General features: G+C 41.7%; 1 protein-coding gene across 1 annotated transcript in view; it reads left to right on the forward strand.

Moving 5' to 3' along the window:
• Window positions 1–25,005, forward strand: part of lrfn5b (leucine rich repeat and fibronectin type III domain containing 5b) — a 62,530-nt gene that overhangs the window by 24,210 nt on the left and 13,315 nt on the right. Inside the window, exon 2 of the mRNA XM_072440069.1 lies at window positions 20,564–21,483. Within this exon, the coding sequence (XP_072296170.1) occupies window positions 20,590–21,483 (894 nt within the window). The 5' untranslated portion in view covers window positions 20,564–20,589. The remainder of the gene's footprint in view (window positions 1–20,563; window positions 21,484–25,005) is intronic.

A 25,005-nucleotide genomic window follows, 5' to 3' on the forward strand; every position in this document is an offset into this window, starting at 1 on the left:
CTGCTGGCAGGTCTCAAAGTGGTCAAAACTGGGACAACTGGGACACGTCTTGAATAAAACTGGGACAAATCAATGGTTTCGGACACATCAGCTGGGACACGGGACACAGGGCTCAAAGCTGGGACTGTCTGGAGTAAATACCGGACGTGTTCGAGTGGAACGCGGCCACATCTCGCGGCTTGACTTCTGCTGTGTTTTGGTGCGTGACTGTCTTTAAACGAGGCCGTCCATACGTCTATTAGGCACAAATCCACCCACAGTGAGAGCGTGTGGGCGAAGGCTCTGCTTCCCACGGGCCCCAGACCTGCACCGAGCAGAAAAGAGCCACATGTATTATTAGAATTCAGTATTCATGTTAAGTATTCATGTTAATGAGCAAGAATGACTAATGACAGGGTTGAATGAATTAGGCCTGATAGAACTGTACTTGAATTTATTTGTTTCAATGAAGTTTTTTCTATATTTAATTAAGATGGGAGATGTATAGGAAAAGGGATAATAGTGCAACTGTCACTAAATTAGAAAATAGAGTACTGCATACTGTCTGTAAATGATAAATAGTAAAAGTGACAGCATAAAGCGCTAATAATTCAATTTAAAATCGACAGAAACGTCTAAGTTATCTCCCAAACAAAAATCATTCAAATACATTCCTACCTTTTGTGGTGGATTTTATGGTCTATGTCTTTTTCAACTTTCAGCGTATTTTAAAAACACATGTTTAGTCATTGCATCGCATTAGGATGTCACCATGTCAGTTTATGCCATATTGTGCCATATTATGTGATTGATACTTTATTACATTTGCTTTGTATAAATATCACGTGAAATTAAATGCACGTTTATGTCACTATCGCCCACTTCTACTTACTTTATTACTTATCATTATTTGAACGTGTTTGGAGCTACATTAAACGCTTCGCCAGAGTTCAGTAGCGAATTAAAAAGAGAGAAGATAAGTAAAGTAAATAGATTGGAAGCACATAAACGTCCTTGGCTTAAGTGATGCTTTTGAAAATAAGTGGTTTGTGGAATCAAAGACATCATTTAAGAAAAACACCTGTTTATTATAAGACTGCGATTCAGCTCATTGCGGCGTGTCTTCTCTTCTCCACCACGAGGGTTGCTAAGCGTTAAAAATGTTAGCGTGGAGGTTTCAGCGACCCAGACTGAACAACAACGACGAGCATGTTCGTAATTCTGATGAACATAAAGTGTCTTTACTTTCCTGTTCGGCGTTAAATACCGTATTTACTATTTGTTGCACTCTTTTTCATAGTTTTGGCCGAGGTGCGACTTACACTATTTATACTTATATACAAGAGCGACTTATATGTGATATTATTTGTTATTTTCACACTTGCAACCCAGTGGCGGCTGGTGATTTTTTTTTTTTAGGTGGGGCTATTTAAAATTCAGAATTTCGTAGATGTGATTTCCTTCATTCTGGTGCATTTTAGGCATACTTCTCAACCTATTTGTCATCCCAGGAGGAGATAACGCGTAGTAAAGCGGGAGATTCCCCCCCAGAGCGACCGCGGTAAAGTGGCCCACACGAGAAAATCTGTTGCGGGATGTGGCTGTTAATTACGGTAATTGTAAAAAGCACGGCAGTGGTGTTTGCTAAAACCACACATAACTACTAATTTACCACAACAGTGTGTCATCCCAAACAAAAACATCTAATCAGCCATGCAATAGCATAGCGCTCAGTTAAAACTAGTGTGCTCACATTAAAACTAGCTCGCTAGCCGGCATCACTTTGTTTAATAGGCTGTCACTCCGCTATTAACGGAAAATACCTTTCAAACTCGGTGATTGTATTCACAACTAATGTGTCCTTCATCCTACCAAACATAATTAAACGGCATGTAGTATTGCACCCGTGAGTTTTGTTCGGTTATCCTTCAATCTACTCTATGTAAACAATGACATCATGAATCCACATGGCTGAGCACAATACTAGAACTTCCTATAAATATCACAATTTCATCACCACAAAAAAAAATGATAGCCTACCTGATGTATGCTGTGAGTGAACCTCTGGGTGATCCTGCCATGAAGACAGAGTCCAACTATCACACGCACAATCTCGGGAAAAGGTTCTGGTGAATGTTTTCCCCTTTTCGTTCGTGGACCTCTCAATTTACAAGAAAAGACAAAGACCAAAAAAACTGATCATTAACGAGAGATTACCGTACTGTACGCACTATAAGGCACACTTAAAAGCCTTTCATTTTCTCAAAAAACGTCAGTGCTCCTCATAATCCAGTGCGCTTAATATATGGATCAATTCTGGATGTGCTCACTGACCTCTGGTACACGTATACTCTCGATTTAAGTTAAACTGATTTCACAGCCGCATTATAACGTCCACACCCTCCATTGTCTCCATTTCATGCCACTTTTGCTTTCTTTATGTAGCTTCTGTCTTCTGTATGTTCTAATCTCTTCTCTATAAAGCGTCTCAGTCCTTGGAAAGTGCTACATTTGAATTAAATTAGTTGCTCTACTACAGAAGATATTGTTGTTAAGGTCTCGTTATGGATTGTTTGGTTCTCGTTCGTTGCACGTACAGGCGTGATAATGATTTTTCTGTAGGTGTGTGACATTTTAATGATGAAGACGAGGATGCGCGGCGACATTGATTGATTATCGACTTATCTCTACGTGTTGATGTTGCGCTAATAGCAGTAGAGCGGAAACAACACGCACAGACGGAGGATATGTTAGTGAGATTAATTTGAATTAATTGTTAGATCATTTTTATGGTGGGTGATTTTATTCTAAAAATGTTGAATATTCCAAATTTTGAATATTCTGCTAAAGTTTTTTTTCTCTTTTTTTCTTTCTTTTTCTTTTTTTACGATATAGCGTAAAACACGTTCATCTACAGTAGGTGGCGGTAAATGCTCCTTTTCAGTTGGCTTCTAACGGTTGGGTTTAAAATCAACCCCCGAATTCCAATATGGCGGCGACGACATGGGGGCGACCAAGACCGGTCCCGCTGATACAGCTCAGGCAATAATTTTCTCTCTTGGGTCCAAATACGCTCTCTTGTCCCTAATCCTAATCCTAACCCTGACCCTGACCCTGACCCTGACCCTAACCCAGTGTCGATATCGAGGACCACCATATAATGATTGTGTTTTTGGGCCGCAACGAGGGCCGCCATATTGGAGCCAATTCTGACTTCCGTGAGTTAGCGGGGGTTTTGATTTAATACTAACCGCCATTAAAAGTAAGATGTTTTCTAACTGAAATTTGAATGAAACGTCGTACAATGTCGTGGTTGAGGTTTGACAGAAAAATGACCCACAAAAGTTCAGAAAAGAAACTTTACACACTTTACACTCTCTCTTTAAAAGATTATAATATAAAGTTTGTGACAAACAAACAGCCCTGCCTAATGTCGGCCCTGCCTCGTGTCGGCCCCGCCTCGTGTCGGCCCCGCCTCGTGTCGGCCCCGCCTCGTGTCGGCCCCGCCTCGTGTCGGCCCCGCATCGTGTCTGCCTGACGGGCTACACGAGGCGGCCCCGCCTCGTGTAGCCCGTTGAAGAGGAGCTGGGACATAATATAGGCTTTATGCTATAGTCAGTGCACCCACATGAAGCCAGGGGGCGCTCTACACACTAAATACAGAGGAAAGAGCTGCATGACGGGGCTGTTGAAGCGTGACAACGGAGGCGTGACAACGGAGGCGTGACAACGGAGGCGTGACAACGGAGGCGTGACAACGGAGGCGTGACAACGTCGCACACCCAAACCACCACCACTGCCTGTTTGTCTCCATGGAGATGCTTTTGCTTCAGTACACCATTCATCTTAATGATTTATGCCATTACAGCTGTTTTATACAAACCAAAAACCCTTAAAATGTGCTTGTTTACTCTGAGCCAAGTCGCCTCTCCACAGATCTGACCTGTAACCAGTTTAATGCCATGCTGTGTAAACGTTCCAGGCAGAGCAGACCTGTGTGAAGAGTGACACAGTGCACCTTTTGCGATGTAGGATTAGCCTTGCTTTTCCTTGGCTGATTTTTATCAGTGAAGAAAAAGTAATGACTAAAGTATAAAGCTCTGCTGCGAGAGCGATCGATGGTCTTGAGCCGTCGCCGTGTGGAAGTGGCTTCTCCGGCTCATTGCACTTCCAGGAGCAGCGCCTTCGAGACGCACTTTTGTTCTGAGGAAAAAACAACACAAACACTTCAGGTGGAAAACAACAGCCAAAGCAAATCTATAAAGTCATGTTCCACACTGAGATTCAAGCTGCAACATTCAGACCTACAGTGGAAATGACTCAAATTATACATATTAATTGTGACGTTTCATTAGATTTAGAGTTTCAGCCAACACTGTAAAGAGGGAACATCCTCTGTGAATGAAATATATCTATCTTGAGGAGGTTCAACTAATATGTATTTATTTATTTATATATATATATATATATATATATATATATATATATATATATATATATATATATATATATATATATATATATATATATATATATATATATATATATATATATATTTATATATATATATATATATACTTTTAACAATAACATAATATGCTTTTGACAATAACTTATTTACTTTTTAAGATAAGATAAGCCTTTATTTGTCCACACAATGGGGAAATTCCAGTGTTGTAACATAAGTAGGTACAGAAGTAAAAGAACAGATAACTTATAGGAAGCTTTAAAAAATATTCCTAATAGAAAAGCGCTTATAAAAAGCTCTGATAAAAAAACTCTTATATTCTTAATAAAAAAGTAAAAATAAAATAAAGATAGCAACAAAAGTAACACTCTTATTTATAGCAGTTATATGGACAGAGAATATTGCACCAATATGATTGACATTATGTCAGAGTATTACACATAAATATGAAAGTATTGCACATGGGTATGACAGTATTGCACATGGTTAAGTCAGTATTGCACATGATTAAGTCAGTATTGCACATGGTTAAGTCAGTATTGCACATGGGTATGACAGTATTGCACATGATTAAGTCTGTATTGCACATGGGTATGTCAGTATTGCACATGGATATGTCAGTTTTGCACATGGTTAAAGTCAGTATTGCACATGGGTATGACAGTATTGCACATGGTTAAGCCAATATTGCACATGGGTATGACAGTATTGCACATGGTTAAGTCAGTATTGCACATGGGTATGACAGTATTGCGCATGGTTAAATTATTATTGCACATGGGTATGACAGTATTGCACATGGTTAAGTCAGTATTGCACATGGGTATGACAGTATTGCACATGATTAAGTCAGTATTGCACATGGTTAAGTCAGTATTGCACATGGGTATGTCAGTATTGCACATGGTTAAAGTCAGTATTGCACATGGGTATGACAGTATTGCACATGGTTAAGTCAGTATTGCACATGGGTATGACAGTATTGCACATGATTAAGTAAGTATTGCACATGGGTATGACAGTATTGCACATGGTTAAGTCAGTATTGCACATGGGTATGACAGTATTGCACATGATTAAGTCAGTATTGCACATGGGTATGACAGTATTGCACATGATTAAGTCAGTATTGCACATGGGTATGACAGTATTGCTCATGGGTATGACAGTATTGCACATGATTAAGTCAGTATTGCACATGGTATGACAGTATTGCACATGGGTATGACAGTATTGCACATGATTAAGTCAGTATTGCACATGGGTATGTCAATATTGCACATGGGTATGACAGTATTGCACATGATTAAGTCAGTATTGCACATGGGTATGACAGTATTGCACATGAGTATGACAGTATTGCTCATGATTAAGTCAGTATTGCACATGGGTATGACAGTATTGAACATGGTTAAGTCAGTATTGCACATGGGTATGACAGTATTGCACATGGTTAAGTCAGTATTGCACATGGGTATGACAGTATTGCACATGGGTATGACATTATTGCACATGATTAAGTCAGTATTGCACATGGGTATGACAGTATTGCACATGGGTATGACAGTATTGCACATGATTAAGTCAGTATTGCACATGGGTATGACAGTATTGCACATGGGTATGACAGTATTGTACATGATTAAGTCAGTATTGCACATGGGTATGACAGTATTGCACATGAGTATGACAGTATTGCTCATGATTAAGTCAGTATTGCACATGGGTATGACAGTATTGCACATGGTTAAGTCAGTATTGCTCATGATTAAGTCAGTATTGCACATGGGTATGACAGTATTGTACATGGTTAAGTCAGTATTGCTCATGATTAAGTCAGTATTGCACATGGGTATGACAGTATTGCACATGGTTAAGTCAGTATTGCTCATGACTAAGTCAGTATTGCACATGGGTATGACAGTGTTTGTTGTAGAGTCTGACAGCAGCAGAAGGAAAGACCTGTGAAATGTCTCCTTCACACAGCGAGGGTGGAAAAAATATGAGAACAACTTCATTTTGTTGAATTAATGTTAAAAAAAGCTGTTTCTTCGTGTAAATTCTGCATAAACTTTGATTGGAATGAGTGTCCCTGGTGTGATGTCACTTCCTGTCATTTTCTACAGCTTTTTCAACGTTTTCTCCACATATACCTGCTCGATTGGTGTGAAACTGAAATGCATCTGTGCAACAAATAAAGTCAAAATTTTAAAATCATAAAAACCTGTCATAGGCCCCTAAAAGTCTACGATCCAAAACAGAAAAAGAAAAGAGAACTCAGTACAGGAGCGGTACAGTTCACAGTAGAGCACAGTGGGTTATTTCCATTGGTGTCACGCTGCCAAATCCCAATGCTTTTCACCGTTAAAGAGAGAATAAAGAAAAAGAACCTGAGAACAAAGTGGTGCCGTGATCGCACGAGCATGAATCCCACTCGAGCGTGCGAGAATTATCCTGAAAACAACATCGAGTGAGTAAAAGAGAAGAGAACACAAGTATAACATGGCTCGAAGCTCTTCAAAGTTCATTTAGCGTAGCGTGTCTCCTTTAATGGATATTTACCTGTCCCCTTTAACATCGTCATGGAAACAGCTCCCGTGGCCTTGCACTACAAAAGCTTCAATGGAGTCACTTGAAGGAAATAATATCCAACCGCAGTTATGCTTGAAAGGATTATGTTATTTTCTGTCAAGATTTTTTATTCAATCACTCCAGCTCGACTCGAACAAGATTAATTCACAGAAATCCATTCAGGCTGAAAATTAATTTGTCACAAAGGACATACAAAGAAGATTAGCAATATCCAGCGCAATGAAGAGTCCTGCCATTACTCAAGTCTGCTGTCATGTTAAAACATGAGCTAGTCCTCCAGCTATGGTCCAGACCGAGATCCGGACTGAGATCCTGACTGAGATCATGACTGAGATCCTGACTGAGATCCGGACTGAGATCCTGACTGAGATCCGGACTGGGATCATGACCGAGATCCTGACCGAGATCCTGACCGAGATCCTGACTGAGATCATGACTGAGAGCCTGACCAAGATCATGACTGACATCCTGACTGAGATCATGGTCGAGATCATGACAGAGATCATGACAAAGATCATGACAGAGATCCTGACAGAGATCCTGACTGAGATCCTGACTGAGATCATGACTGAGATCATGACCGAGATCCTGACAGAGATCTTGACTGAGATCCTGACTGAGATCATGACCGAGATCCTGACTGAGATCATGACTGAGATCCTGACTGAGATCCTGACTGAGATCCTGACTGAGATCATGACCGAGATCCTGACAGAGATCCTGACTGAGATCCTGACTGAGATCATGACCGAGATCATGACAGAGATCATGACTGAGATCATGACTGAGATCATGACTGAGATCCTGACCGAGATACTGACTGAGATCATGACTGAGATCATGACTGAGATCATGACTGAGATCATGACTGAGATCCTGACCGAGATACTGACTGAGATCATGACTGAGATCATGACTGAGATCCTGAATGAGATCCTGAATGAGATCATGGCCGAGATCTGACCGAGATTATGACCGAGATCCTGACATAGATCTTGTCTGAGATCCTGACTGAGATCCTGGTGGAGATCCTGGTGGAGATCCTGGTGGAGATCCTGGTGGAGATCCTGGTGGAGCTACAGTGTGATCACCTTCTGCTCTGACATGTTTCTGCTCCATTGAAAGAGACACATTTTCATGTTTTTCTGGGGCCGGGTCGTTCCACTTTGTAATAACTACATCTTAATTAGCCTCAAATGTGATGTTTTTTACTGTCTTCAAACGAGAACTCGTTACAGTCGTCCACGTGTGTTCCACATGTGTTCCTCGTGTGTTCCTCGTGTGTTCCTCGTGTGTGTTCCTCGTGTGTTCCTCGTGTGTTCCTCATGTGTTCCACATGTGTTCCTCGTGTGTTCCTCGTGTGTTCCTCGTGTGTTCCTCGTGTGTTCCTCATGTGTTCCACGTGTGTTCCTCGTGTGTGTTCCTCGTGTGTTCCTCATGTGTTCCACATGTGTTCCTCGTGTGTTCCTCGTGTGTGTTCCTCGTGTGTTCCTCGTGTGTTCCTCGTGTGTTCCTCACGTGTTCCTCGTGTGTTCCACATGTGTTCCTCGTGTGTTCCTCGTGTGTGTTCCTCGTGTGTTCCTCACGTGTTCCTCGTGTGTTCCACATGTGTTCCTCGTGTGTTCCACATGTGTTCCTCTTGTGTTCCTCATGTGTTCCTCGTGTGTTCCTCGTGTGTTCCTCATGTGTTCCTCGTGTATTCCTCAAATGTTCCACATGTGTTCCTCGTGTGTTCCACATGTGTTCCTCGTGTGTTCCACATGTGTTCCTCATGTGTTCCTCATATGTTCCACATGTGTTCCTCGTGTGTTCCACATGTGTTCCTCATGTGTTCCTCGTGTGTTCCTCATGTGTTCCTCGTGTGTTCCTCAAATGTTCCACATGTGTTCCTCGTGTGTTCCTCATGTGTTCCACATGTGTTCCTCATCCTCATGTGTTCCTCATGTGTTCCTCATGTGTTCCTTGTGTGTTCCTCATGTGTTCCACATGTGTTCCTCGTGTGTTCCTCGTGTGTGTTCCTCGTGTGTTCCTCGTGTGTTCCTCGTGTGTTCCTCACGTGTTCCTCGTGTGTTCCTCATGTGTGTTCCTCATGTGTTCCTCGTGTGTTCCTCATGTGTTCCACATGTGTTCCTCGTGTGTTCCTCGTGTGTGTTCCTCGTGTGTTCCTCGTGTGTTCCTCACGTGTTCCTCGTGTGTTCCACATGTGTTCCTCGTGTGTTCCTCGTGTGTGTTCCTCACGTGTTCCTCGTGTGTTCCTCGTGTGTTCCACATGTGTTCCTCGTGTGTTCCTCGTGTGTTCCTCGTGTGTTCCTCATGTGTTCCTCGTGTGTTCCTCACGTGTTCCTCGTGTGTTCCTCGTGTGTTCCACATGTGTTCCTCGTGTGTTCCTCGTGTCTTCCTCGTGTCTTCCTCGTGTCTTCCACATGTGTTCCTCATGTGTTCCATATGTGTTCCTCATCCTCATGTGTTCCTCATCCTCATATGTTCCTCATGTGTTCCTCATGTGTTCCTCGTGTGTTCCTCATATGTTCCACATGTGTTCCTCTTGTGTTCCTCATGTGTTCCTCGTGTGTTCCTCGTGTGTTCCTCATGTGTTCCTCGTGTATTCCTCAAATGTTCCACATGTGTTCCTCGTGTGTTCCACATGTGTTCCTCATGTGTTCCTCGTGTGTTCCTCATGTGTTCCTCATGTGTTCCTCGTGTGTTCCTCATGTGTTCCTCGTGTGTTCCTCAAATGTTCCACATGTGTTCCTCGTGTGTTCCTCATGTGTTCCACATGTGTTCCTCATCCTCATGTGTTCCTCATGTGTTCCTCATGTGTTCCTTGTGTGTTCCTCATGTGTTCCACATGTGTTCCTCATCCTCATGTGTTCCTCGTGTGTGTTCCTTGTGTGTTCCTCGTGTGTTCTTCGTGTGTGTTCCTCGTGTGTTCCTCATGTGTTCCTCGTGTGTTCCACATGTGTTCCTCATATGTTCCTCGTGTGTTCCACACGTGTTCCTCATGTGTTCCTCATGTGTTGCTCATGTGTTCCTGATGTGTTCCACATGTGTTCCTCATATGTTCCTCATGTGTTCCTCACGTGTTCCTCACGTGTTCCTCACGTGTTCCTCGTGTGTTCCTCGTGTGTGTTCCTCATGTGTTCCTCATGTGTTCCTCGTGTGTTCCACATGTGTTCCTCATGTATTGCTCATGTGTTCCTCATGTGTTCCTCGTGTGTTCCTCGTGTGTTCCTCGTGTGTTCCTCGTGTGTTCCTCATGTGTTCCACATGTGTTCCTCTTGTGTTCCTCATGTGTTCCTCGTGTGTGTTCCTCGTGTGTTCCTCATGTGTTCCTCGTGTGTTCCTCGTGTGTTCCTCGTGTGTTCCTCGTGTGTTCCTCACGTGTTCCTCACGTGTTCCTCACGTGTTCCTCGTGTGTTCCTCGTGTGTCCCTCGTGTGTTCCTCGTGTGTTCCTCATGTGTTCCTCGTGTGTTCCTCGTGTGTTCCTCGCGTGTTCCTCACGTGTTCCTCACGTGTTCCTCACGTGTTCCTCACGTGTTCCTCACGTGTTCCTCACGTGTTCCTCATGTGTTCCTCATGTGTTCCTCGTGTGTTCCTCGTGTGTTCCTCGTGTGTTCCTCACGTGTTCCTCACGTGTTCCTCGTGTGTTCCTCGTGTGTTCCTCGTGTGTTCCTCATGTGTTCCTCGTGTGTTCCACATGTGTTCCACATGTGTTCCTCATGTGTTCCTCATGTGTTCCTCGTGTGTGTTCCACATGTGTTCCTCTTGTGTTCCTCATGTGTTCCTCATGTGTTCCTCATGTGTTCCTCGTGTGTGTTCCTCATGTGTTCCTCGTGTGTTCCTCGTGTGTGTTCCACATGTGTTCCTCTTGTGTTCCTCATGTGTTCCTCGTGTGTGTTCCTCATGTGTTCCTCGTGTGTTCCTCATGTGTTCCTCATGTGTTCCTCGTGTGTTCCTCGTGTGTTCCTCGTGTGTTCCTCGTGTGTTCCTCACGTGTTCCTCACGTGTTCCTCACGTGTTCCTCATGTGTTCCTCATGTGTTCCTCATGCGTTCTGAACATCTTAAATATTTACTGTGATGAGTTTCAAGTGTTTGTGAGAGAAGCTTTTACCATTTCCACTGTGGTTTTTACTTTATAACATGCAAAATATCAGGTACAGGCTCTTGAATAAAGCATGATCAAACATTAATTTCATAATCAACAAATTGTTTAATGATTCAGGCTTAGTACCTGTTAATTAGGGGTTAGTGATCGGGTGATTAATTAAAATGAGCTTCGTGTTTCACGTGTTTGCGGCTGATCCTGTGGCTGTAAATAAAGGTAATGCGTTACATGACATTCGTATATGAACGTTTCATTAGTGGATTAAAGGTGCACTTTGTAACCTTTTCTTCTGCTTGTGTCCATGACGATGTTGTTGAAATGTTCCCCCGTATGACACAACACATATCCATCTCCCTTTTATTTCATTACAGACGTTTTATTGCCGACGGTACTTTTAGAAACTCATGCAAACACGGATGCATGCAAACATGCATGTTTGTTTCTCCACAGATCTGACCTGTAACATGGCCTGGTGGCTCCAATGAGTCACATGGTTAAATACTAAGGCCGCAGCTAATGATTATTTTTTTAAGTACTCCATAAAACCTCTTCCCTCGGCACGTTTCCGAGTCTGTGCATCGTCCAGATCATGATTATTCCATTAGTAATTTTTTTTTAATTAAAACATGCATTTTATTTAACATAAAACAACAAAAACCTACGTTTTTAAAACATAAACAACAAAATCATACACAAAACAAGCTGAAATATGCAAATAGAGAGAGAAAAATAGAAAAAAAGTAAAAATTATAAAAAAATATATTTAAAAAACAGAGCTAGGCAGTACCATAGAAGAACTAAAAATAAAGGAAAGAGGGGTTAACGCATACTATGGCATAAATGGCAAAAAATAAGAGTCCCATTTTGTCCGTTGTTTATTGAATTTGTCAGTTTTCAAATTGAGTCCGGCGGCTATTTTTTCCACGCCGCGTCCGTCCGTTATGATTGTTGATGATTATTTAAAAAGCAGATTACTTGCGATTCATCAAATAACCTGTTTCAACCCCATTTAACGCCATACTGTGGAAACAATTAAAGAAAAATGACACAAATACAGAAAATAAACATCTAAAATAAAAAATAAAATAAAAAAAGAACACACAAACACAAAAATAAAACTCTGAATTACATGTTCCTCATTGTGCCTAAAAAAAACGTCTCCAGATGAAACGCCGTCTCCAGCGCCTGTCGTCCTTTGTGGAACCGGGGCAGAGTAGACATTGATTTATTTCTGCGTGATCAGCACTATTCACGGAAATGTCACCCCCGCCGCGCGCCCGTACACCGCATCGTTCCTCCCTGAGCTATAACGGGCCGCTCCGAAGCCGTTATAGCTCCAACACGCCTGCCACACGCTTTACCTTCGACGGCTTCAAGAAGAGACGCGCACGGACCACCGAGAGGTGCCGATGGACGGGCAGCTCGGGCAGACGCAGATCTCCCCTTGGCACTGTCTGGACCGGTCACTGGAGGCACACGTCCATCAGTCCGTCGTTCCGTTCCGTGCGTCTCATTGGAGCTGTGCACGAGCTGACCACTGGGGGCAGTAGAGAGCACAGCGCCGCAGTGGAAGATGGTCGTTTTAAAAAGAGACTGGACTAAATGTGGCAAGTTGAGTGGCACGTGGTCGCGGTACAGCGGTCAAACACTTCTTCATGAGGCGCTTTCAAAATAAGAGAATGTCCGTGTTGTGGTTACTGAAAGAGTTTTATTGTGAAAAGGCCAGAGCGTTAAAATCGAGGACACTGACATGAGAAGATTCAGCTGAAGTTTAAACTAAAATGGGATAAAATTAAAGGAATAAATTATGAGGAATGTCAGTGAAATAGCACCAAAAAGGATTTATACAAAAAACAACAACAAACCTCTCTAAATTTTAATGAAGCTATCCAGAACAAACATATTTTTAAATTATTTTTTTTGTATTTAACCTTTACATAAACAGGAAAGGCCCATTGAGATGAAAACCCTCTTTTCCATGAGAGTCCTGTCAAGAGGCCAAATTAGGAGAGTGTGACTCAGACAGGAACCTTTAAAGTTTATCCATCACTGGAACAAGATGAAAAACAAGCTCCTTTCCACAATCTAGTATTGTATTTATTTGAATGGGACAGCATGTACTAATGACCAGTGAGATTAAATTGAGCTCAATCTAGTTTTCAGTACAGTGAACCCTCGTTTATCGCGGGGGTTACGTTCCAAAACGAACCCGCAATAGGCGAAATCCGCGAAGTAGAAACCTTTATTTTTTTACAGTTATTATACAATGAAATACTCCATAAAACATTGAAGCTTACGCGCGCCGCTCTCACCGGCCTCGCAAACTTCAATTTGGCAAGCGGTTTTACGTACGTGTACATATTAATCCATAACGTTATTGACACAGGTAGAGAAGACGCGGAGAGACTGTTTAGCCAATCAGAATGCAGAACACAATGCATGATGCAAATCCGCAAAGCAGCGAGACCGCGAAAAGTGAACCGCGATATAGCGAGGGATCACTGTATACAAGTAGAATATGTACTATTCAAGCTTCTGCTTTCGTTTTGGTAAAAAAAAACTTTGAGTTCCCTCTGATGGTCATTTAATCAGAATCAGAAACATTTGTATTGAACAGAATTCGTAGACTTCCTTTGGCATTAAGGTGTAATATTGAACCGACCTGCGCCCCGCCGACTCGCAGTATTTCTACACCCGCCGTAAATGTATGCCCTGCCTCGTGGATCCTGCCCCGCCCCGTGGATCCAGCCCCGCCTTGTGGATCCTGCCCCGCCCCGTGGATCCTGCCCCGCCCCGTGAATCCAGCCCCGCCCCGTGGATCCTGCCCCGCCCCGTGGATCCAGCCCCGCCTTGTGGATCCTGCCCCGCCCCGTGGATCCAGCCCCGCCTTGTGGATCCTGCCCCGTCCCGTGGATCCTGCCCCGCCCCATGAATCCAGCCCCGCCCTGTGGATCTAGCCCCGCCCCGTGGATCCAGCCCCGCCTCGTGGATCGAGAGCGACAGTCCCACCCACTCTGAAGCCCGCTGTGGTTATCAAGAGTTTAAAAGCGCGGCGGAGGCTAACCAGTACCGTATTTTCAGCACTATAAGGCGCACTGGATTATAAGGCGCACTGTTGTTTATTGAGAAAATTAGAGGCGTTTAAGTGCGCCTTATAGTGTGGAAAATACGGTAATGTGTGGGCATTTTCCTCTCAAAAAAACATCTTTCAAACTTACAAATCCTTAGTGGTTTTATAAAGTTTCAGAGGTATTTAGTTATAGCTAATACGACCCGAGCGAGCTTCCAAACATGTGATACTCATTTTAAATAGTAAATGTATCTGTAACGTTGAGATTTTCATGCAACAGATACTAAATAAATATTACCCAATAGCAGTACTTAAAAGTAAAGCTACACCTGGTCAAATATTACTCCAATACAAGTAAAAGTAGCTCAGTCTAATTATTACTCAAGTTAAAGTACTGAAGTATTCGCTGTAGAAAGCACTTAAGTATTGAAAGTTCTGTAACAAATCATTTTAAATACGTTTTGTGAATTACAGCCTCAACAATGATAAAATACAAGGGGGTTGAAAAGGTCTAAAGACAAGATTCAAATAGTTTTTCAGTCCATCCTGAAAAAATCTGTATAAATGATGTAAAATGTTGGATTCGATGGACATATTTGGTTATGTGCAGTTTGTATATTTACCATTTCCCAACTCCATAACGCCACAAATCATCCCTTTAGTGTTAAATTATGCGTGACCAGTTGATGAATGAAATCAAACTTTGTGAAAGGAAAGTCAAATTAAGAAGCACTTCCCTTTTTACGGTTGGCTCGGTTCCGCCACAATATTGCGACCGGAATGATCACGATGACAACGCGGCCACAAGAGCAACGTTGGGTCTATCCTTTTTTGTTTAACTCCTGTCTGTCGTCCGTTTGACACACTTAATCTGATAGATGACATAAATTACCGCGAGAACGTTTCACGATTCAGCTCCGTTCCGTGTTTCGGCGCGCAGGGAAAAGCCGCGGTCGTTTGAATGAGCGGCGAGTTGTTGCTACAGATTTAGTTGAAGTTGAGTGTATTTAGAATGCGGCACATCAAAGAGCTCGCCTCGTTAGAGAGAAAAAGTACATTTCTAACGACTTTTATTCCACCACTGGAAACGCTCCATTCGGCTTTAAAGGTGATGTTTTCTTGGAACATTATGAAAGTGTGGATCTTTTCATTAGACTATGTGAGATAATAAGAAAAGAGTGTTCAGACCCCTTCCTCTTAAAGCCAATTAACACTAGCTCTGCTTTTACGGACTACGACAGTCTGAGGACTACGAAAAGTCTGAGGAATAAAGTCTGGCGGTAATGCAACAATTGGATGCCAACCGCCATAAAACAACAATAACAACAACAACAACACTAGCTCTGTAAATAATACTTATTTAACTGTGTTTTTTACTATCTTCTTCTATTTTAGCTAAACATGCTCATTCATTTGACTACTCGTGTGAAGTGTAATACTTTACTAACACTTTCCCTTGTGGGAGTCATATTTGAGTGCTCCTGTGTCGCGTCACCTACCCCCTATCTCCGCCCACAGCTACTATTATACGATTATTCGAAAAAATTTGAGGTCAGAAGGCCTCAGATGGTAACAATTACTTTAAAAACATAAAACGACAAAAACATACATAAAACAAACTGATAGATAAATAAAATAGATTAATAAATAAAATAAATTAAAATAAATAAAATGAATTAAAACAAAATAAATAAATAAATAAATAAATAGATAAAATAAATAAAATAAAATAAATAAAATAAATAAAATAAATAAAATAAATAAAATAAATAAAATAAATAAAATAAATAAAATAAATAAAATAAATAACATCAAATAACATCAAATAACATCAAATAACATCAAATAACATCAAATAACATCAAATAATGTTTAAAAAAAAAAAAAAAACATCTGGGCAGTACCATAGAGAACTCAAAAATATTCTAAATACCCAAGTTAGGCCACGATAAAAACAATACCTTGCCAGACCAGAAGCGTCTTGCCCAGGGACACATCGATGATTATCCACTGCAAGAATCCCAGAGTCAATGTACATAACACGTACTACACTGAAATCTGCTTGATTCTTCCTCACACCTCCAAGAACTTCTACACAGCTCAGTCACAGCTAATGTCGCTTTGTGCTGATAAATCACCGCTTTTTCTGTCGTTTTATGGCACATTTTATGCCTCGCGAGGTGTCATCTGGATTTGTTCAGTATCCCCTGCTCATCCCTTCATCTCAGCTGGGTCGCGAGGAAGAGCAGCGGCAAAGAGAAAATCAATGGATGGTCGTGGTGTTGTTATGGAGGCCAGGAGCAGACTGAGACCGGAGGGATTCAGGACTTTGTCAAGACCGAAACCAGATTCTGTCCCTCTGGATGAGGCCGAACTAAACATGATCGCAGTTAATGCCGTTTGTGGAATCTGAACTTCAACGTTAGCTTGTTTTATACGGAGGATTTTCTTGTTTTGTGAAGGAATTGTCTTAGATAATTGCCGTTTTAATAACCTGATTAGGCTCATGCGGTCTTCTGATACCGGCGGCCGAAACTGTCAAGGTAAAAACAAATGTCTGTCCACGAGAAACAATAGAATGTTCAGCCCACGACATGTGCGTTTTCTTTAGAGCCTCAAGTAACGAGTCAAACGTTCATTTCGATTGTACACTGAGACTTTTCAAATACGTTCACTGAAAAGAGGTTGAAATGTGGTGACTGAAAGCTTGTGTAGTGTATTATTGACATTTTGACTTCATATTGCCATCAAAAACAACCCTTATAAGAGTTCAGTCCGGTTATATTCATCAAAATATGACTCTATAAATAAGATTTCATTTATTGCCAATTATAGTTAAGATCAGTTGATTGCAGCCCTTATTTCTCATAATATTGTTGATGGGTAAGTTGGATACGTTGAGTAAATTGGGTAAGTTGGGTAAATTGGGTACGTTGGGTAAGTTGGATATGTTGGGTAAGTTGGGTAATTTGGGTAAGTTGGATACGTTGGGTAAGTTGGATACGTTGGGTAGATTGGGTAAGTTGGGTATGTTGGGTAAGTTGGATATGTTGGGTAAGTTGGGTAAATTGGATAATTTGGGTTTGTTGGGTAAATTGGTTAAGTTGAGTAAGTTGGATACATTGGGTAAATTGGGTAATTTGAGTAAATTGGATACATTGGGTAAATTGGTTAAGTTGGATACATTGGGTAAATTGGTCAAGTTGGATATGTTGGGTAAATTGGGTACGTTGGGTAAGTTGGGTAAATTGGTTAAGTTGGGTAAGTTGGATACTTTGGGTTAATTGGGTACGTTGGATAAGTTTGATACGTTGGGTAAATTGGGTACGTTGTAGGGTTAGTTGGGTAAATTGGGTACGTTGTATCTACGACGTGTAAGTGGATAATTCAAAGTAATGCTAGAGACCGACATGTATATATGACAGAGACTGTCATATGGCTCTTTAAATACGAGGAGAAGTGGTGGTTGTGTCTCTAACTGCGCTCTCAGTGTTCATTGTGTGCTCAGACTGCAGCTAAAGTACATAGTCTGGAGTGTTTGTTGGCAGATAGTATTTTAAAAGAGAGGAATCCGCCTTCACTTTGCAGGGAGCGGCGCCCGGTGCCGCTGCAGAAGGGGATTTGCCGCCACGGGTGATCAAGCTGCTACGCTTTATTCGATAAGAGAATTTACACATTTTCCTTAGTGACTAACTCGATTTGACTGTTTCACTTCAAAACTCCTCGTGCATCGTTAAGCGAGGAGTGACGGCGACGCCAAATGCCTTAAAGGGCCATTTGTGAGAGAAAACACAGTCACGTGCAGTTGTTCTCTCTGTGCCAGGCAGATGCTTCCTCACGGTTCCTGTCATTGGTGTTCTCACACAAATACTGCTTTTACTTTGATTGTATGGAAAATTAAAGTCAGGTACTATCAAATTGACAATTTTACCTGATGCGTTTAGTACAAGATAAACCAATAAACTTGTGTCCTCCTAATCCAATTAACTGAGGGAAGAATAAAGGGCACTTAAATAATACTCGCACTCGACTGAAGGGTGCATTTTCTGAGAGTGCACAAAGAGTGTTAGTGCACAAGGGTGCAGAGGGGTGAGCGTGAGAAATGGGACACAATCGGCACTTCAGACCGTGAGCAGAGCGGTGTAAAACGGAGTCAGTGCGTTGTTAAACTGCAGTTAAATTAATCACAGCTCAGTTTAGTTTTGGATCATTTGCTGAATTGGCCACAAACAAATGAGAACAGGCTTAACGTTTGCACAGTGTTGTGGCTGGACACACTTCAGCGACTCGTCGATATTGAGACAGGGCCAAAGAGGATCTCGAGAAAGTAGCACTTTGTGGCCAAAATGAGACTGCTGCATGCTGTGTGCAAGTATTTTATTTCGCTATAAGGTGAAAGCAGGGCTCTGATTGGCGGCATTTCGGAGGGCCACCCCAGTTTCACTTTGCCGTCTGGAAAAAGCTGTTTTAAAGCTGTGCAAGTGCCCAAATATGAATCCATGTGATTCATATTCATCTCTTACAGAGACTAGAGGACTGGGTGGGCATCACTGGCACTGCCCTAAACTGGTTAAGGTCCTCTCTGGAAGACAGGAAGTACTTTGTGTCTCAGACCACATGCCCCTGACCTGTGGGGTGCCCCAAGGGTCAGTCCTGGGTCCCTTTCTGTTCAACCTCTACATGCTGCTGTTAGGTCAGCTGATACGCAGCGAAAATGTGTCCTATCACAATGATACAGACGAGTCAGATCTATGTTTCACTGTCGGCAGGTGAATATGGACCAGTGGATTCACTCTGTCACTGCATCCAACAGATCAGTGTGTGGATGCAAAACAACTTTCTCCAGCTGAACTCAGACTGAAATCATCGCGCAAGAAAATAATTCCAATCATATGCACAATATGATTGGAATTCTTTTCTTTGCACTCTTCTTTTTTATGTCTTAAACTGTTCTGTGATTTTTGTCATGTCTTTGTTATTTCAATGCGTCTTTTCCCTGTTGTGTGAATCACTTTGAATTGCCTCATGTATGAATTGTGCTCTACAAATAAACTTGCCTTGCCTTAATGGTTTACCAAAGGGTTTGTGAGAGCTAAGGACGAGTTACACAGATTAAGAACTAAACCAGAACTAAACCAAGTGCAGGTCAAAACCCACACATGTGAACACAAGTAGGCGGGTGAATCATGCTTGAATCATATGTATTCTATGCATTTTAATCGCATAGTGGTTGAGATGACGAGCCTAACGAGAGGCGGTGAAGGGCCTCCTCAGAGCAGGCTGACTTTGGACGGTTTAGAAAGACCTCGAGCTCGACGTTGAGACATTTCACCACGTCTGCTTCAAAATACGCATCGTCAGAGGAACGAGCTGCCTCAGAGAGATCGGCCAACGATCCATATTCTGTTTCTAGGCGTCTGGCAGCGCCTTTGCCGATTCTCATGAGTTTGTTGTGGCTGATGCTGATTTCTGTCCCCACAATGAGACGCTCCATGATCTTCTTGTCTAATGAAAGTGAACTGCTGCTGTGGTTGTCTCAGTGTCTCTGCTTCACTGATGGAGCTTGATGCAGTGGAAGAGGTGACGGGCCAATGAGTTGACCACAGTTCATTTATCCTTAGCCTGAGCTTCTGGTTGATTGGTCTCTTGCTCGTTTTGAACACCACTTGCTGTTGGTATAACGGTCATAGTTTAACCCTAGTTTAACCATGTTATAATTGTTTCCCCTGAAGAGAACTGAAGGAAAGCTTTACCCGCACGTAAGGATTTGATGTTAAATGTCATTAACACCTCTCTGTTTCCCCAGATACCAGATAAACATGTTCAAATCAAATGTAATCATGGTTTATTGTTAGTTACAAAAACATTGGACATGGTGGCCAAGGAACAATGGGGTACTTGAACTGTACTCAGTGACTCTTTGATTTTAAGTGTATGTGTTTATAAATCTAATGAAAAAAGTACATTTGACAAAAAAATCTACCCAATTGCAGAACTGTACTTAAATGTAATAAACTTTTCTCTATTAATTCAATAAACATGTTACTTTTTTACATGCTTTTTATATCAGTATTGCAATTCAAGATCTGATCTGAATGATCTATGAGTGTCAATACTACAATGTTCTGACTAACATTGTGAATTCACCTTATTTCTTTCATATTTATAGAAACAAGACCTAGAGTTAGCGCGACCCTCGGAGCATCGTGCATTGTTCATAACCTATTCATTTAACAAACTTTTCTGCTTGGTACATTATTACATTGTATTGTCACTACATCAGAAGTAATTGCATCCCAGTTCTCATCCAACCTATTGACTTCCCGTTCCTGTTTCTCTGTCTCCAGGTGTGTCGACCTGAGCCTGAAGCCAGATGGAATCGTTACTGGTTTGCCTGATGGTGCTGGGCATGGCGGCGTCCAAGGCCCACAAAGTCCAGATCTGCCCCAAACGCTGCGTGTGCCAAGTTTTGAACCCAAACCTAGCCACTCTATGCGACAAAAAGGGCCTCCTGTTCGTCCCTCCGAACATCGACAGGCACACCGTCGAGATGCGACTGGGCGACAACTTTGTCACCAACATCAAGCGGAAGGACTTCGCCAACATGACCAAACTGATGGACCTGACGCTGTCCCGGAACACAATTGGGACCATAGTGCCGCACGCGTTCAAGGATCTCGAAAACCTCCGAGCGCTGCACTTGGACAGCAACCGGCTGACGCGCATCACCAACGACACGTTCAGCGGCATGTCCAAGCTGCATCACCTCATCTTGAACAACAATCAGCTCATGCACATCCAGATCGGCGCCTTCAACGATCTCACCGCCTTAGAGGAGCTGGATATGTCCTACAACAACTTGGAAAGCATCCCGTGGGTGGCGATCCAACGCATGTCCAGTCTCCACACGCTCAACATGGACCACAACATGCTGAGCTACATCCCCGAAGGCACGTTTTCCGGACTGCAGAAGCTGAAAAGGCTGGATGTGACGTCCAACAAGCTCCAAAAGCTACCCCCGGACCCGGTTTTCCAAAGAGCCGGGGTCCTGGCTACGTCAGGGATCATGGGGCCGTCTTCTTTCGCGCTGAGTTTCGGGGGGAATCCGCTGAGGTGCAACTGCGAGCTGCTGTGGCTGAGGAGGCTGCGGAGGGAGGACGATCTGGAAACGTGCGCCTCGCCTCAACATTTGGCTGGACGATATTTCTGGACCGTTTCGGAAGAAGAGTTCCTCTGCGAGCAGCCTCTGATCACCCGGCACTCGCAGGTAAGACTTTTGAATCAGCACATTATCTACATTATTTCTGTGCTTAAAATGAGATGTCAACTACATTTTGATAATAAGGAGAAGGTTTGATAATTGATAATTTATCACTTGTACACTTGACAATTACAACTACACAGACTTGATACATGTTTTGGTTTTAGTTTTGATGATTAACCGACTTATCGTGACTCATCAACTCTAAAACATAACCGTATATTGAGTCACTAGCAAGGACCACAACCCCAGCTACGATGCAAAGTGTTTATTAGCATACGGGACACATGAAAACACGAATGTACAGAAATGGATGCCGTTTTGGAGCTTCTGGCGATGAGGGCTGTGGGAGGGTGGGGCACGAAGTCACGAACGCTGATGTGTGTGACCCGGATTCTTAAATAGTGTAGCCGCAGGAAGGGGTGTGGTCCTGCTCCGAACTCAAGATAACAAACTTCTCTTAATTTGTTTTAATATCGTTATCTGGACTATACAGACTCCTAAGTGCGTTCACACTATCACACCTCATTAAAACTGGATTAAACAAGGACTAAACCCGGAACTAAATGTGGACAAGGCCAGTGCTGAACCAAGACCAAAACAAGACTAAAACAAGACCAAAACAAGACCAAAACAAGTCTACATCAGAATCAAACCAGGGCCAAACATGCACCAGTGAGATCGCACCCATAAACACATAAAAAAATACAAACGACAGCAGCATTAGTTAATCAAATTGTAAAGTAATAACTTATTATTATTCATCAATAATACAATTTATTTATCAATATTATCTATATTTAAGCCTTCAATCACCATATTTCAACCTTCATTTTGGTTAAAAATGTCTCCATTGCACAGTATAATTGTTTGACTGGTTGATTGATCCAAAAAATATCATTTACAAGTAAGCTGCTAAGATTAAAAAGATTAAACCTTTATTACAATGTAAAAAAGACATCTTGAGATATAATTGAGTTAGTGAGATTTACAGTGGTTATGCATTTTCGACACACAAAAAGAGGGTTCTTTGTATGTGTTTGCGCAGATTATCTACAGCAACAATATACTTTTATATTTCATATTATCAGTGCTGGAACATTGCCCAATAAATTTATTTGCATACAATAGTTTTTAGTTTGTTTCTAGTTGGTTTTATTTATTTATTCATAATACAGTTATTGCGGTGATCCTTTTTTCCACCAACAAAAAGGAAAAAAAAGGCAAATCACCTTTTATTTTTAAGATAAGATAAGCCTTTATTTGTCCCACAATGGGGACATTTCAGTGTTGCAAAAGTAGGTACAGAAGTAAATAATAAAAAACAGATAACTTGTAAAAAACACTCATTATTTCAGCTTGGTATTATTTCAGACAGTCAGTTGTTTCCTAGAATAACACAGACGACACACGGTTTACAGCGGACATGACACAGTACGTGCCTTTTGAATATGCCTAAGGTTAGTTTTGACTGTAGAGTTGGACTGTTCGGTACATGTGCTGCGTCCAAACCCACTGGCCACAGTCGAGGTACGATGGATGTGTATGTACTGTGCGTAATCCCAGCTTGCCAACGCTGCCGTAAATCGTAGAACAGTAGAACATTCACAGTGCCGTTAAGCTTCACAGACAAAAGAGTCACTTTGTGTACATATCTCCAAAGCGCTTGGCTGCATTTCACACCACACACAATGTTTCAAGCTAAAACAAAAAATTGAAAAATACCCGGCAGCGTCGTTTCAAATGTGTTCTCATGGGCCGTGTGTCCGTGCCGCCATCTGTTCCATTTGTTCTCAAACTATGACTTTATCCAATGATTAGCAACAGTTTTTCACACTATCCATCCAACGAGGAGAAAACAGCGCTGGAGAAAACGTGTCTCTGCAGTCGTCGAAAGTCAACCAGACTTCACTAAAAATGTACAATAATGGGTTTCGGATGACATCAATAGTATATTATTATTATTATTATTATTATTATTATTATTATCATTATTACTGCACATTGAGGTTTTTCAAATACATTATCAGCCAAATAAACATGAAAATATGGTGATTGAAGGCTTCTAAATTGAGAAAATTGATGAAAATCCAAAATAATTAGTCCTTTTTTAACTTATGACTTAGTAATGTCAATGTTTTTGTGTGTTTTAAAGTCTGATAATGACTAATTACTAATACTGACCATAGAAAATAACCATAGTCGTATTTTGATCGTCATAATTGTCTTATGACGATCAAAATACGACTATGGTTATTTTCTATGGACAGTATTAGTCGACCGTACATACATACAGCAGTAGTTGACATGTTTGAGGATAATTTGAGTTTCTAGCTGGATTATTGGCCCATTGTGCTTCCATGTCCAGCCAAGACTATATAGATAAACGCTTTTCCAATACTATACAAAGTAGGGAAAACATGTCTAATTGCGACTTTTCTGACAAGAATTGCGATTTATCGTTTAGTCATAATATTCTGTTCAAAGTTCACATTCAAGCGCAAACCGAGAGATTGAAACAGACCCACGACTTGACAAACCACTAAAAGACTCACATGTGTTTCAGAGCGTGTTTTGCATAGGTCTACACTGCAGTTGGCGTTTTTTATGCAGAATTGGACAGTTGTCGTTCGTGTTTGAAATTATGGCGCTTAAAAACATTGCAATTTCGATTTAATTGCCGCTCGAAGTTGCGTATCGTGAGGCTGCGTCTTCTTTTCTATTGTTCGAATGATTGACAGACGGGTCAAAAACACAGACAGAGAGAACACAGAAACATTTAACTAAACTGTATTAAAGATATCATTGATTCCGAATGAAGCTCCTGCGACACGTGCTGCAAATAAGCGGCTAGGCTGTAACGGATCGGTTTAAAAAACATCATCCAGGACATCGATTGCTTTGCTCCTGGTCCCAGAGTCGAACACAAAGGTATAGAAAGGACGGCTTTTGTTCACGTTTGAGGAAGCGTCCAAAGGAAACCTGTACAAGACAATTCACTCGTAATAAACAATAGAATGCGGCTTCATTGTTCTTGCCGACACAACCCACCATCTTGTTACAAAGTATTTGATCAACATCGACCTTTTTCCTTACAAATGCTTGGCCTATATTGGGTTTTATCATCTCCAACAGACAATTTTCACTCACTTACAACTTCACTAATATAACAGACACTTTGGACTCTTCAAACCGCCTGTAAGGGAAACAAATGACCAAATTATATACAATCATTTCAGATACCAATTTGGGGCATTTTTAAAAACCTAAGAAGAGCAATTTATCCGCCCTAAACGATTTTATCTGATCTAATCTTTCAAGCGCATTCATATCGTCTCGTTTACATTCCTTCGTTTGCATAAATATAATTACTCGGACTGTAGAGCGTTTTCTGTTCTGTTGATTAGCGCAGTAGCACGCTCATGCTAAACTCAACATGACATTGGTGATTTATTTTTTCGGTGCCCGTTTACGAGTGCAAATTATCTATAAACCAATTTAGTGAGTGGCATTTTCTCACAAATAAAC

Source organism: Eucyclogobius newberryi, unplaced genomic scaffold (assembly GCF_026437365.1).
Source record: "Eucyclogobius newberryi isolate DKJ021-1_F unplaced genomic scaffold, fEucNew1.0.hap1 SCAF_1, whole genome shotgun sequence".
Classification (NCBI taxonomy): domain Eukaryota; kingdom Metazoa; phylum Chordata; class Actinopteri; order Gobiiformes; family Gobiidae; genus Eucyclogobius; species Eucyclogobius newberryi.